Source organism: Pteropus alecto, unplaced genomic scaffold (genome assembly GCF_000325575.1).
Source record: "Pteropus alecto unplaced genomic scaffold, ASM32557v1 scaffold98, whole genome shotgun sequence".
NCBI lineage: Eukaryota > Metazoa > Chordata > Mammalia > Chiroptera > Pteropodidae > Pteropus > Pteropus alecto.
This window is the reverse complement of record NW_006443570.1, coordinates 3,326,707-3,338,554: the sequence shown is the minus strand read 5'-3', so window position 1 is coordinate 3,338,554 and position 11,848 is coordinate 3,326,707. Positions and strand designations below refer to the sequence as shown.

General features: G+C 45.8%; 1 protein-coding gene across 4 annotated transcripts in view; it reads left to right on the top strand.

The window, feature by feature from the left end:
• Positions 1-427: 427 nt before the first annotated feature.
• Positions 428-11,848, top strand: part of SOCS7 (suppressor of cytokine signaling 7) — a 29,120-nt gene continuing 17,699 nt past the window's right edge. For 2 of the 4 annotated variants that reach the window (XM_025041663.1, XM_006924736.3), the window contains exons 1-4: positions 428-1,328; positions 7,886-7,950; positions 10,478-10,582; positions 11,025-11,126. In XM_025041663.1, coding sequence (XP_024897431.1) covers positions 550-1,328; positions 7,886-7,950; positions 10,478-10,582; positions 11,025-11,126 — 1,051 coding nt within the window. In that variant the 5' untranslated portion in view covers positions 428-549. The remainder of the gene's footprint in view (positions 1,329-7,885; positions 7,951-10,477; positions 10,583-11,024; positions 11,127-11,848) is intronic. The other 2 variants (XM_006924733.3, XM_006924735.3) reach the window with 2 other exon arrangements.

The following is an 11,848-nucleotide window of genomic DNA, read 5'->3' as shown; positions in this document are numbered from 1 at the left end:
CGGAACGCCCGGGAAGTGAAAGGCAAGGGTTGGGACAGGGAACCAACAGCCAGGCGAGAAGCAGCTTACGGCCAATAGCGGCTCAGGCTGTGCTTAACATCACGCTCGGTAGAGGCCGGTGCGAGCACGCCCCGGGGAAAGAGGCGTGACCATTGTCTCCCGGAAGTGACGCCATCCGGGGGCGGTCCTCGGCGGCGGCGCGCGGCCTGGGCTCGCGCTGTGCTCCACGCAACCCCCGCCCCCTCTATGAGGCAGAGGCCGCGGCGGCCGTTAGCGCTGTCGCTCCGGGGCCCGCGGCGGGCGGGGCTCCGGCGGGGCCCGGCCTAGTCCCCACCCCAGCCCGGCTCCCAGCCGCCCGCCCTCCCTCTCCCCGATGCAGGGGGCCGAGCTCCGGGATGGCGAGGCGGCGGCGGGGGCCGCTGCCGCCTGCTCGGCTATGGAGAGGCGGCCCCTGAGCCAGGCCCTCCGCCGCCGCCCCCGGGCCATGGCCCCCCGCCGCCACCCTTCCTTGCGCGGCCAGGTCCGCGGGGTTCCCGGCCACCGCAGCTGATGGTGTTCCGCAACGTGGGTCGGCCGCCGGAGGAGGAGGACGCCCAGGCGGCGCCGGAGCCGGGACCCTCGGAACTGCTGTGTCCCCGGCACCGCTGTGCCCTGGACCCCAAGGCCCTGCCCCCGGGGTTGGCACTCGAGCGGACCTGGGGCCCGGCGGCCGGACTAGAGGCGCAGTTGGCTGCTCTGGGGCTCGGGCAGCCTGCAGGGCCGGGAGTCAAGACGGTGGGTGGGAGTTGCTGCCCGTGCCCGTGCCCCCCACAGCCGCCCCCTCCGCAGCCCCAACCGCCTGCTGCCGCCCCGCAGGCCGGGGAGGATCCTACGGAAACGAGCGACGCGCTGCTAGTCTTGGAGGGCTTGGAGTCGGAGGCCGAGAGCCTGGAGACTAACAGCTGCTCAGAAGAAGAGCTCAGCAGCCCGGGCCGCGGAGGAGGAGGGAGCGGCCGGCTTCTGCTGCAACCCCCAGGCCCTGAATTACCCCCGGTGTCCTTCCCGCTGCAGGACTTGGTCCCTCCAGGGCGCTTAAGTAGAGGGGAGCAACAGCAGCTGCCTCCCCCGCCGCCGCCGCCGCCTCCTGGGCTCCTCCGGCCACTCGCGGGCCCTTCTCGAAAGGGCTCTCTCAAAATCCGCCTCAGCCGTCTCTTTCGCACGAAGAGTTGCAACGGTGGCTCCGGTGGTGGGGATGGGGTCGGCAAGAGACCTTCTGGGGAGCTCGCTGCTTCAGCGGCGAGCCTGACGGACGTGGGAGGTTCTGCCGGCCGGGAGCTCGACGTGGTGAGGTGAGACCGGCTGGGGAGCTGGCTGACAAACTTCATATTCTTGTTTCGTTTCCCTTTTATTTTGCTAACAAGATCCTGACAATTCTTATGATATGGGCTTCATAAGGAGGCAGAGACTTGAGGATAAAGGTAGTGACATCGCTCGTTAGGGCACAGCTCGTTAGGTCACGCTAAGAGTTCACGCCCCCTGACACTTCTCAGCTGGTTAGCTTCTCTCTAATTTGGAGATGATTTGAAACTATCCCCCCACCCCTATCCTGGCCCAGCTTTTAAAGTTTTTCCAAGGTGTCTGTCTTCCATTACCCCTGGCAGGGAGGTTGTGGGAAATGTTTCACCTTTGGGACAAAAAGTTGGTGATGCATTTTGATCACCTTGCTTATTACTTGTTCTGCGTATCAGCACCCTACTTCCTTCACACTCATGCATACAAATAGTGTGATGAACTTTTGCATTTGTAGGCCCTCAGTCAATTGGACATCTCCATTCAAAGTTTTCATGTTTTACTAGTTGGTCTCTTAGATGCACTTGATATCTCAAGCCTGTGTGCTGACCACTGTCAATGAGAATAGAAAATAGCTTTGCTCACAAGCCTATGTGAGAATTCTTAAATATATGGTATACACATTGATGCATGAGTTTTAGGCCAATTGATGAAACTTCCAAACTTAGACATTGAGTTTTTCCTGCATTTCTGAAGAGTGGACTGCTCCCTGACATCCAGTGTTGAATCTGTATGTTGGTTTAGAAAGCTGTCAACTTTTGTGTCAATGAAATGAGATTTCTCTTGTACCTGCCATTGTGGTTTGTGCTGCCGAATGGATTCTTAGAAAGATTGGAATTGGTTTTGGTGCAGCTTATGTGATGAATTCTTGAGACACACTGCCGCCACAACCCAAGGCTGAAAAACAACAGATAGATAAGTAAATCGAAAACTTGGTGCACTGGAATCATATGGGAAGCTTTGGGAAAAGACTATGTCTGAAGGCCCCCAAATTTGAATTTTTAAAAAGCTCCTCAGTTGATCCTGAAGTATGACCTGGACTGTGAACCACTCATCCATGGACTTCTCTTTTCGAGGGAACTTACATAGTCCAAGAGGCTAGTGTGGGGTCAGATTGACTGCTGCCCTTTCTGAACAGCCGTGCCAGGCGCTTATCTGGGGATCACACCATACCCAACTCCCTAAAGAAATCAGTAGATTGATGCATGTCGCCCCTTTAGGTTGACTTATGTTTCTACATTTGTCTCCCAATGAATTCATGCTCAGGTCTTGGAAAGTGTGTGGCTGCTGAAATAGCTTTTTTGTAGTCGGCTCTACATTTGATGCTCCACTTAACCAGTATAGATGAAATTTTCATCAGATCCGGGGACAGCAGGATTGAAACTGTGGGTAATGGCATTGGATAGATTGCTAATTTTCTTGTGGTTTGTCTTGCCTTTGTTCCCTATTGACCAGGACTTGGTCTAAGATTCCAGAGCTGCCAAATATGAGGTGTGGCGTGAAATTAGCTGCTCGGTCTAATAGATTAGGAATAGGAAAAGACATATAACATTATACGGTTTTTTGCCTTTGGAAGCAGAATTTAATGGTCATTGGCTGCTCTGTCACCAACCCTCACACTAAGCACAATACAGATTTCTCTTGCAGAGCAAATTGGGCTGTAGCTCAGCAAAGCTTAGTTCAGGGCACTGGAGAATTACATTTTTTGGTCCAAGGGCTTTTTCTGATGAATTGGAGAAGTGCTAGGTATTTGTGTACGAACGTTTGGTTGACTGCTGTTAGGAGGCAGCATGTTGGATAGATAATGTGAACATCTAGATTTCATTTAGAACTCAAGCATCAGCTGTGGGATGCAGGCCAATTTTGTCTTCTTCATGCTTCCCCCGTTTTATTCATCAGTAAAATGAGAGTGAAGACAAGAGGAGTGAAGATAGGAGAAATTTAGACGGAATATTTTGTGCTTTTGGAGGAGAAGATCAAACTGGTGATTTTTTTTTTTATGCTTAGAATTTGGTGCTGTTAGATTTGCTTGTTAGCTTTTACACAGCTTACTATGTGCCAGTCTTGTTGGCAGCCTTGCAGCTGTGAGAAACTTGGTAAGTCTGGCCAGGGTAGTTGTGATTTCTGTGGCTCTGTACCTCTTAAGTAAGTCCGCCCTGGTAGGAGGAAGGATGAGTTTGGACTTTTAGCTTGTTCTCTTGTTTTGATTGGTAGGATCTGGAAGCTGTGAGAAATCTCAGTCTTTGCCAGAAGGTATATGCCTTCCTCCTTATTGTTGGTTGGAGTTAATTATGAGTCTTTTCAATCTTTGCTGTATAATTTGGGGCTTTTACAGTAACCTGTGGGCATGATTCTCTTTGCTTTTCTTAACACCTACCTTTCCCACAGCTATCACTGTAAAGTATTTCCTACAATCATTTTATAAGACAATAGTTTCCAAATTTTAACACTAAGCAAAACTTTAGTTCTTTTCAGATGCTTTAGAGTCTGCTAAGTGGATCTGCCTGGATATTCTGAGCCTTAAGTCTACTATGAGTTAGCTTTGAGAACTCTTTTTAAGCAAAGGAAGAAATAAGCCCAACCAGACTTACCAGGTTTCTGTTATGGAGAACTGGGCTAGGCCTTTAACACATATGTTGGAATTCACAGAGCTGGGCTTGATGCCTGCGGGCTTCAGTGTAATATAGAATTGCTATTTCAGGAAAACCAGTGAATTTCCCTTGTCTGTTTCACATATGGTGAGCTGATTGTCTTCCTTTGAATTTGGTGAGAAATGGTATTTGATCTGACCTTTTTTGAATCATCACGTAATATGCACTTGAATGGAAATGGGTACCTTGTTCATTTTTCAAGATTTATTTTTCTGAGTTCAGTCGAGGCTATCACTGGCAGTGTTCATAGTTGTGAGGTGGAGAATTGTTCTATAGTGGTTTCCTATATATTTGGGGAAAAGAAGATACAATTCTGGAAAGAGAGGCAGGCAGGCTGCCTTGGCATCAGTTTGTGGCCCTGCTGTTGTGGACAGACGTGGTAGACATGAGAAACACTTTTCTCTGTTTCCTCAGATCTTCAGGTCTAAGGGGGTTTTTTTGAGAAATAACGTGACATGCTGACAGCAAAATGATTTTATGGTGTGGTGAGGAAGTTCTGACTTCATGTTTGAGTTTTGAGTTTTGTTCTATTGATCTTTTTAACTATTTTTCATTAAGTGCCTGTGGTTGGCAGCTCTCTTTTGGAATGAGCAGCCTAGCTTTAGAAATCTGTCCATTTGAGTCTTGTGTCTTTCGTTCCTTAATATTTTCCCTGTTAACATCGTTCCTAAAGTTTTAGTCCTTGAACTATGCTTCTTGGCTTTTCCCTGGAAGTTCCCTCCATAGATTCTTTAGTTGGTTTATGATGGAGTTTTGGATCTGACCTTGCCGCACAGATGTCTGTGTATTGGAACTAAAAATGAACACATGGTTTTTGTGCCTGTAGCACATGAACAGACATTGGCTTATGACGTGTTGGAAATGGCACAGGCTGGCTGACTTGGCAATGTGTACTTTAGCAGGGGCAGAGGTAAATCGTGGCTACAAAACCTGCTTTTTGGACATCCTAGTTTGTAACTTACTTTAGAAAAGGGCGTGTAAGTCTTAGAATATCAGAAGAGGGGATTTATGGACAAAAGAAGGAGGGCGTTACTATTTCATTGTTTATGTTTTAGGTTTCCAGGAATTTGAAAAGTGGCCAGTGGTTATATCAATGTGTTGTAGGCCTGTCTAGTCCAATTCTTTTAACTCCTTTTATCCCATAGATCTGTTGTCATACAATTATGACAAGTAGTTTGCAGAGTGGAAATGGACAGAGGCATTCTGTCTCTTTGTAACCTTCAACACAAGAAGTGCATAACTGACATATAAAATGTATTCATTGTAATAATAATAAAATGCTTAGCCTCAAGACCTTTGCCTAAGGTCTTGAGCCACCCATGTCCTCTTCTGCCACCTGAAGCATAGCCCATCAAATCCTACCCTACCACACCCCTTAAGTCTTTCTGCTGCTAAGATATAGTGGCCCACTGGCAAAGTTGCAGTGTCTTAACTTTGTACCCTAATGCTTATCAAAGGGATCTGGGGAGGAATAAAGTAACATGGGAATGTGGTATAGAATGGTTAGTAAAAATGTTATCTGGAGCCACATTCATATTGCTCTCCCAGAAAACAGCATATCCAGTTTAGAATGGGCTTTTATCATTTAAAATGTTTCAGGTATACAAAAGGAAGGTACAAAGTGTATGTGCTGTGATAATAATAAAATGCATACCTAGACACTCTCACTAAGCAAGTAGAATGTTATCAGTTACCTTTGAAGACCCCTGTGCTTGCTTCTTGATTACATCTTCCCCCTCCCCCACATAACCACCGTCCTCGATTTTATGTTAATCATTCCCTTGCGTTGTTTTTTAATAGTCAACTAGATTGGTCTTTTCATGAATGACTGCCATTAGAATGCTCTCAGGATCCTTGAGTAGGAAACTGCTTTGGATTTTCAGTTAGACAGCATCTCCCCAGGAGAGAAGGAAGCACTCATATTTATTATTAGCCTTTCAGCTTCTTAGACCTATCTCTCCAAGCTTCCAGCTCTGAGGCCCCCTTATTTGCCAGAAAACCATCCCACAACCATCCCAGGGCTCTCAAATGGCTCTGCCTGCGTTTAGATTCATATGTATTTCTTTTTCTGGATCCTAGAAACTATAATTTTCTTCAAAATGCTGGGGGCAGGGGAGATGAGCTGGAGTGAGAAGGCCTCCGCAAGCTGTGTGCATGTGGGTACTGCCGTTCTTCAGTGCTTGGCACTGAAGAGATTCGTCCCCAGCATGGGCAGATGGCAGAGTAATGCAGCTTCCTTTGAAAGGAGGCAAACGGCCAAATGGCTGAGGTGTGAACCCTTTGAAAGGCCAGTGCTTTAGGTTTTTACTTGCTGAGTTTAATATTGTACCCACAGTTATCAAATAAAAATCAGCTTGGAGGCTCTTCAGTCTTAAAGTTCATGTCCAGTGGAATTAACTTTCCAGCCCTCTGGAGTGTTGGAACTAAGTTGCAGACTGTCATGAACAACTTTCATAAACAGGGACTATGTGTGCTTGTGTCTTGATGAAGCCCCCTCTCCTGTGGGTGGGACATTCACAGTGAGCACCATCTTTTGATTTCTCAAGTCTCGGCATGGAGGAGATTACAGAGCGAGTATGAGATAGGTCAGGAGAGGAAATCCAGCATCTTGGCTATTTCTGAGTAAGGTCTTCACGGTATGGTTTTGAAATTTTGTTTAAAGTGAGTTCTGAGAAGCTCAGATATCTAGTGAAAACATAAATGCATAAAGATCTTGCAGAGTCTAATTTAAATAGAATTTCATTTCAAATTATCTTTGCTTTCACCCCCCTCTATGGGTGCAGTTGAAGTTTCATTTAGTCCTTTGGATGAGAGTAGTTTTGGAAGGTGAGCTAGCTATGAGGCCTGGAGTCAGGCACTCAATTCAAGGGTGGGAGTTTTTAAAAAGTCTGGTTTGTTGAGGTATAATTTATATACTAAAAATTCACCTTTTTTAGGTGTCCAGTTCTATTAATTTTGACAAATGTATATAGTCATCGTAACCTCTACCCCAGTCAAGATATAGCATATTATCTTCACCTCCACAAGTCTCTCCGTTATAGTCAATTCAGTCATCCTGAGGTGAGTGTTTTGAACTTACCACATTTCTAGCCAGGAAGTCTTTGTCAGAGTCTGGATTTCTTTTATTTCTCTGTGAAAAGCCAGTTGAAATTGGTACACAGCAAAATGATCTTTTGTGTATCTTTTCACAGGAGATCTGGGTTTTCTAGCTAGTTCCCTGGAACGCATCGGGGAGAACTATGTGACTGGCAGTTCAGAGAGGGGAAGGGAGGCCATCTTTGGGTGGCAGGCAGAGCCCCTAACCTGAGGAGGCTCCCCTGTTAGCTGATGGCTTTGATCCATGGCTTGGGGTCATTCGTGCAGAAATCAGAGGTCTTAGTGGTTAAAGATTAGGAGTGCATCCTGTAGTGCTGATCTCAAGTCCAGATATATTCCCTGGTTCCCTGTAGGACCTCCTGCTCCTCGGGGCAGGCCCAGAGGGAAGGCTTTTGCTCTGAGATGGCACCTGTTCAGGTCAAGAGCCTTTTTCTTGGCTTCCATGTGAAAATCAGCTCTGCATCCAGACTTTCTTCCTATAGAAATAGACTTGCTAATTACCACTCAAGGTGTTTTACTCTTTTAATGTGCTGGGTATGGAAAGATCCAAAGGGATTTTTTCATGTCTTTGTAGGCTGGTGAATTCTGTAGCCAGATCTATTTAAGGAATTGCCTTAATTATTTCATTTTCCTCCTTTAAATTTTAGGCTTTATTACAAAAGTGTTGCTGACAATGACTAGGGTTTGCTTTGTTTTTCCTTGCATCTAGAATTGAGTACTGTGGTGAATTAAATGCATATGTGTTAACCCCCCCCCCACACACACACACATACCACCTATTCTTTCTGTTTGCTTTTCTCACCCCCTAGGAAACCCAGGTTGACAAGAACTCAAAGTGCCTTTTCTCCGGTCTCCTTCAGCCCCCTGTTCACAGGTAAGGGTGATCTCTTTCTTTTATTTTTTCTGACATCTGAAAGCACGAGTGTTCTGAGACCTGTCAAGAAACACAGATGCATCGTCGAGGGAGCTTCAGGCATGTCTGCAGTTATTTTCTTCATTCCATGCCCACTGGGTTGGGGTGAGGCTATTTTTATGGCGCGGAATGTGTTCTTGACTTAGTTTGAGTAGTGACTGCTTGCTGATAATTAGATGGCCCTGGCAGTTAAGCAGTACTTAGTTCAGGGTCATCACATATAAATTAAAAAGGGGAATTACAAATTTATAGTCTCACAGTGCAGAAAGGACTGTCTAGAAGTCATACAGTTCCTGTTCCTGCTTCCCAGAGAGTTCATGAATTATCTAATAAACATGACCCATGATTATCTGGTCTCTTTTTAAAGACTTTGGGCAAAGGGGATTACGTGAACTCTTGTCTTACCCATTTTAGGGGCTAGCAGTTCTTGCACCTGTTAGTTCTATCTAATTTGAGTCTCTTCTCTTGGAGCAGGGAACACATTTGCTAAAGTAGGAAAGTAGTTGAATGTCCTTTGGGCAACTGCTGTCTCTTTAATGGGGAACCTTTTCAGGGAGGGAGATTGTTATGTCAGTCAGATGTGAAGCTCCTTGAATAAGTTGTAGAAGAGAAGATCTTGAGTACACTGCCTCAGGTCTCAAACTGAGTGCTCATTGGTTGTGGCTGAGAAAATTTCAGTTTCAAACTCTTGGATATTATGTTCCTCAAAAAAGTAATTGGAAGAATTTTGATTTGGAAATGGACAGTTCCAGAAGATGTTAAGCAGGCTAGTTAGTAGGACCTCCTCCCATACCCCATTACTGCATAGCCGGCCATGAGCTGTCAGAACAAGTGAGTTGGTGCCTGTAATAGGCACAGGTAGAGAAGGAGGTCTCTGTTCTTACCCTAGCCCAGAATTAAAGAATCTTATCCCGTAGCAGTGTGTCTTTCTAGTAATTGTTTCCTTTCTGAAGTAAGGAATACCCACTCACATTTGTAGTTTCAGGTTTAGGGTTCCAGTTTCGGACAGCCTTAGTTCTTTTGAATTACATCTTTTTATTGAAGTGCTACACCTATCATCTAGACCAGGGGGCCCCAACCCCCTGGGCCAAGCCTGTGGCCTGTTAGGAATCAGGCCACACAGCAGGAGGTGAGCTATGGGCTAGCAAGCAAAGCTTCCTCTATATTTACAGCTGCTCCCCAGCATTAGCATCACCACCTCAGCTCCACCTCAGATCATCAGGCATTAGATTCTCATAGGAGCAGCTGGTCCCTGGTGCCAAAAATGTTGGGGACTGCTGATCTAGACCCTTTTTACCCTTCAGGAAACGCTTGTCAGGGCTCATTGCTTTGCTTTGGGCAGCTAGGCTCTGAGTTACTAAGCTGCATGATGAGTTCAGTACCAGCTTCCTAGAACTTCCACTGATGACTTTTGGAAGAGATTTTTCTGCTTATTTTAATTAGTATTAAAGTACTTTGTAAAAAACTGTGTATTACATTCTGAAAGCCCAGGTCCTGACCTTTTAGAGACCTTACTTTCTTAACTGGGAAATAATAAAATTCTAGCTGAGGGGCTAATTCAGCCTCTTGAATAAGAAAAATGTGTTGGAAATAATGCCCTAAGGGCTAAATTAGAGAAATCCTGGAGTTCTGATCTGTGGATCAGACCTAACCAAAACAGTCTATTCTTAGTTGTCAACCTTAGTTAAGTACCCTTTATCCTCTGGTGACTCAGTGGAGAGAGGGTAGATGGGGTTGGGTGGCAATAAGGAGTGCATATGGCAAAGAACAGAACTGCATGACATGCTGAGAAGTAAAAAGTACCACCTGCCACCCCCCACCAAGTTCCTACTTAGAAGCTTCCTTTAAGCTTACACCTGACTCTTGGCTGACTGTGGAAGTAGTTAATTATTAGGGTTTTAAATGCACTTTTCAGCCTATGTGGCCCCAGCTGTTAGGAACTAGTCGATATGGTTGATTCTCATACGAGTGAATATTCTGAAAAACCTAGATGTGGAAAGCCATTTAGGAAGAAGTTGGGGCTAACATTGGGACCTTTATCTGTATTCAACTTACCATGCAGTTCTTACATTTTTCTGGCACTTCTTTTCTGTGTCCATTTGGGCTTGTAACAAGCTGCTTGCTTTGCTCCCTAAGGCAGAAATTGGTACACAAGTCTGCAAAAACAAATGGTGTGGGTTCCATTTGAATAAAGACCCCTTGTTCAAGGTTATATTGTCAGTGGCAGAATGAACAGTTACTTGACTTTTTCACTGTCAATCTCGTGTTTTCATCCTAAAGAATCCTTGACAGGGCAAAGAAATGATAGTTTTAAAAATTGACTTCCCAGGCATTTGGGGATGATTCCAGCCCTGGGAGCATTAGGTTTTGAGCTTTTTGAGAGCCAGGGGCCTCTAGCTTCCCTTGCTTGCTCTTTGCTTGCCTTTGCTTCTGGCTTCAGCTTTGGGCAAGGTGCTTCTATAACATGCTTGCTCCATGAATCCCTCAGGTGAAACAGTGTCGCTTGTGGATGTGGACATCTCTCAGCGGGGCCTGACCTCTCCACACCCTCCAACTCCCCCTCCTCCTCCAAGAAGAAGCCTCAGCCTCCTAGGTATAGTCTCCTCCTCTCTCTCCCTTCTTGCCCTAATAGGAGGGGGAGCTCTAGGGATCTGTTGTTGTTTGCCAGGAGCCAAACAAGCTCCTGGGTTTCTAATGCTGACCCAGTTATTCTTGTTTTTCTCAGCACCCCATCATCTCTCTAAGCAGTTGAATGGGTTTCTTACTTGCATGCTATAACATTTACTATCCATATGTTGAGTAGATCTGTATTTATCTTACCCCGAATCTACAGCTAGTAGGCTACTTTAGGAATATTAACTTTCCTGCTTTCAAGCAAAGGAAACGAGATTAAGATGATTGTTGCCCTCTGTGCAAAAAGACAGGGTGAAGGTCAGGTCATCTTTCCCCAGAGGACAGCCTGATGATCCTTCTCCCTCTCCTCTGCCTCACCTTGCTCATATTTCTGAACCTCTTGCTTTTGTTCTCTCTTCTAGATGATATCAGTGGGACGCTGCCTACATCTGTCCTTGTGGCTCCGATGGGGTCTTCCCTGCAGTCTTTCCCCCTACCTCCGCCTCCTCCACCCCATGCCCCAGGTTAGCTTAGCTTAGAGGCCAAGACTTGCAAGAGTTGGGAGAATAAAGTGATAAACTTTTGAAGGATGGGGGAATTCTGTTTATGGAAATAACAGAACTTATGAGAAAGCTTAAATTTTATCCCCTTCGCTAGACCAGAACTACTTAGAAACAAGGCCAAGAACTGGTTTTTCTAACCTGTTTTTTTATAGAGTTGAACCTGATTTTTGTTAGAGATAAAAGACTAATTTTTTCATCTTTTTGCTGCTGAGACTTTTTTTTTAATCCTTGAGTAGACATCACTTAGGAAACTGCCTTAATTTCAGAATAGCGAGAAAGTTTAATATATTGCTGGTTTTCAAAGTTCTGTGACTTTTCTAAACTTATAGTACTGACTGCAGCCTTGTAAATAAGTACCAAGCATTAGTAGCCCATACCTGCTTTGCCAGCCTCCAGTACCCAAGGAATAAAATGAATGAAATCGGCATTTTTTTCTACTTGCCTGGCAAAATCGTTAACACTTCCTGGGCAAGTAAGCAAGTCACTATTTCCAAGGCTGCTTTACCGGCACTTCACCTCGAGGTGGGAGAAGCTGGAATCGCTCTAGGCTGGTGAAGGTCCTGAAGTAGTCACCTTAGTCAGGTTAGTGAGCAGCACCCTCCGCCCTTTCCTGGGGTTCAGTGCCCCCACCCATCCTTCACAGCTTATATAAGCCCACCCAGCTTTTTGTTCCCCCATCCACC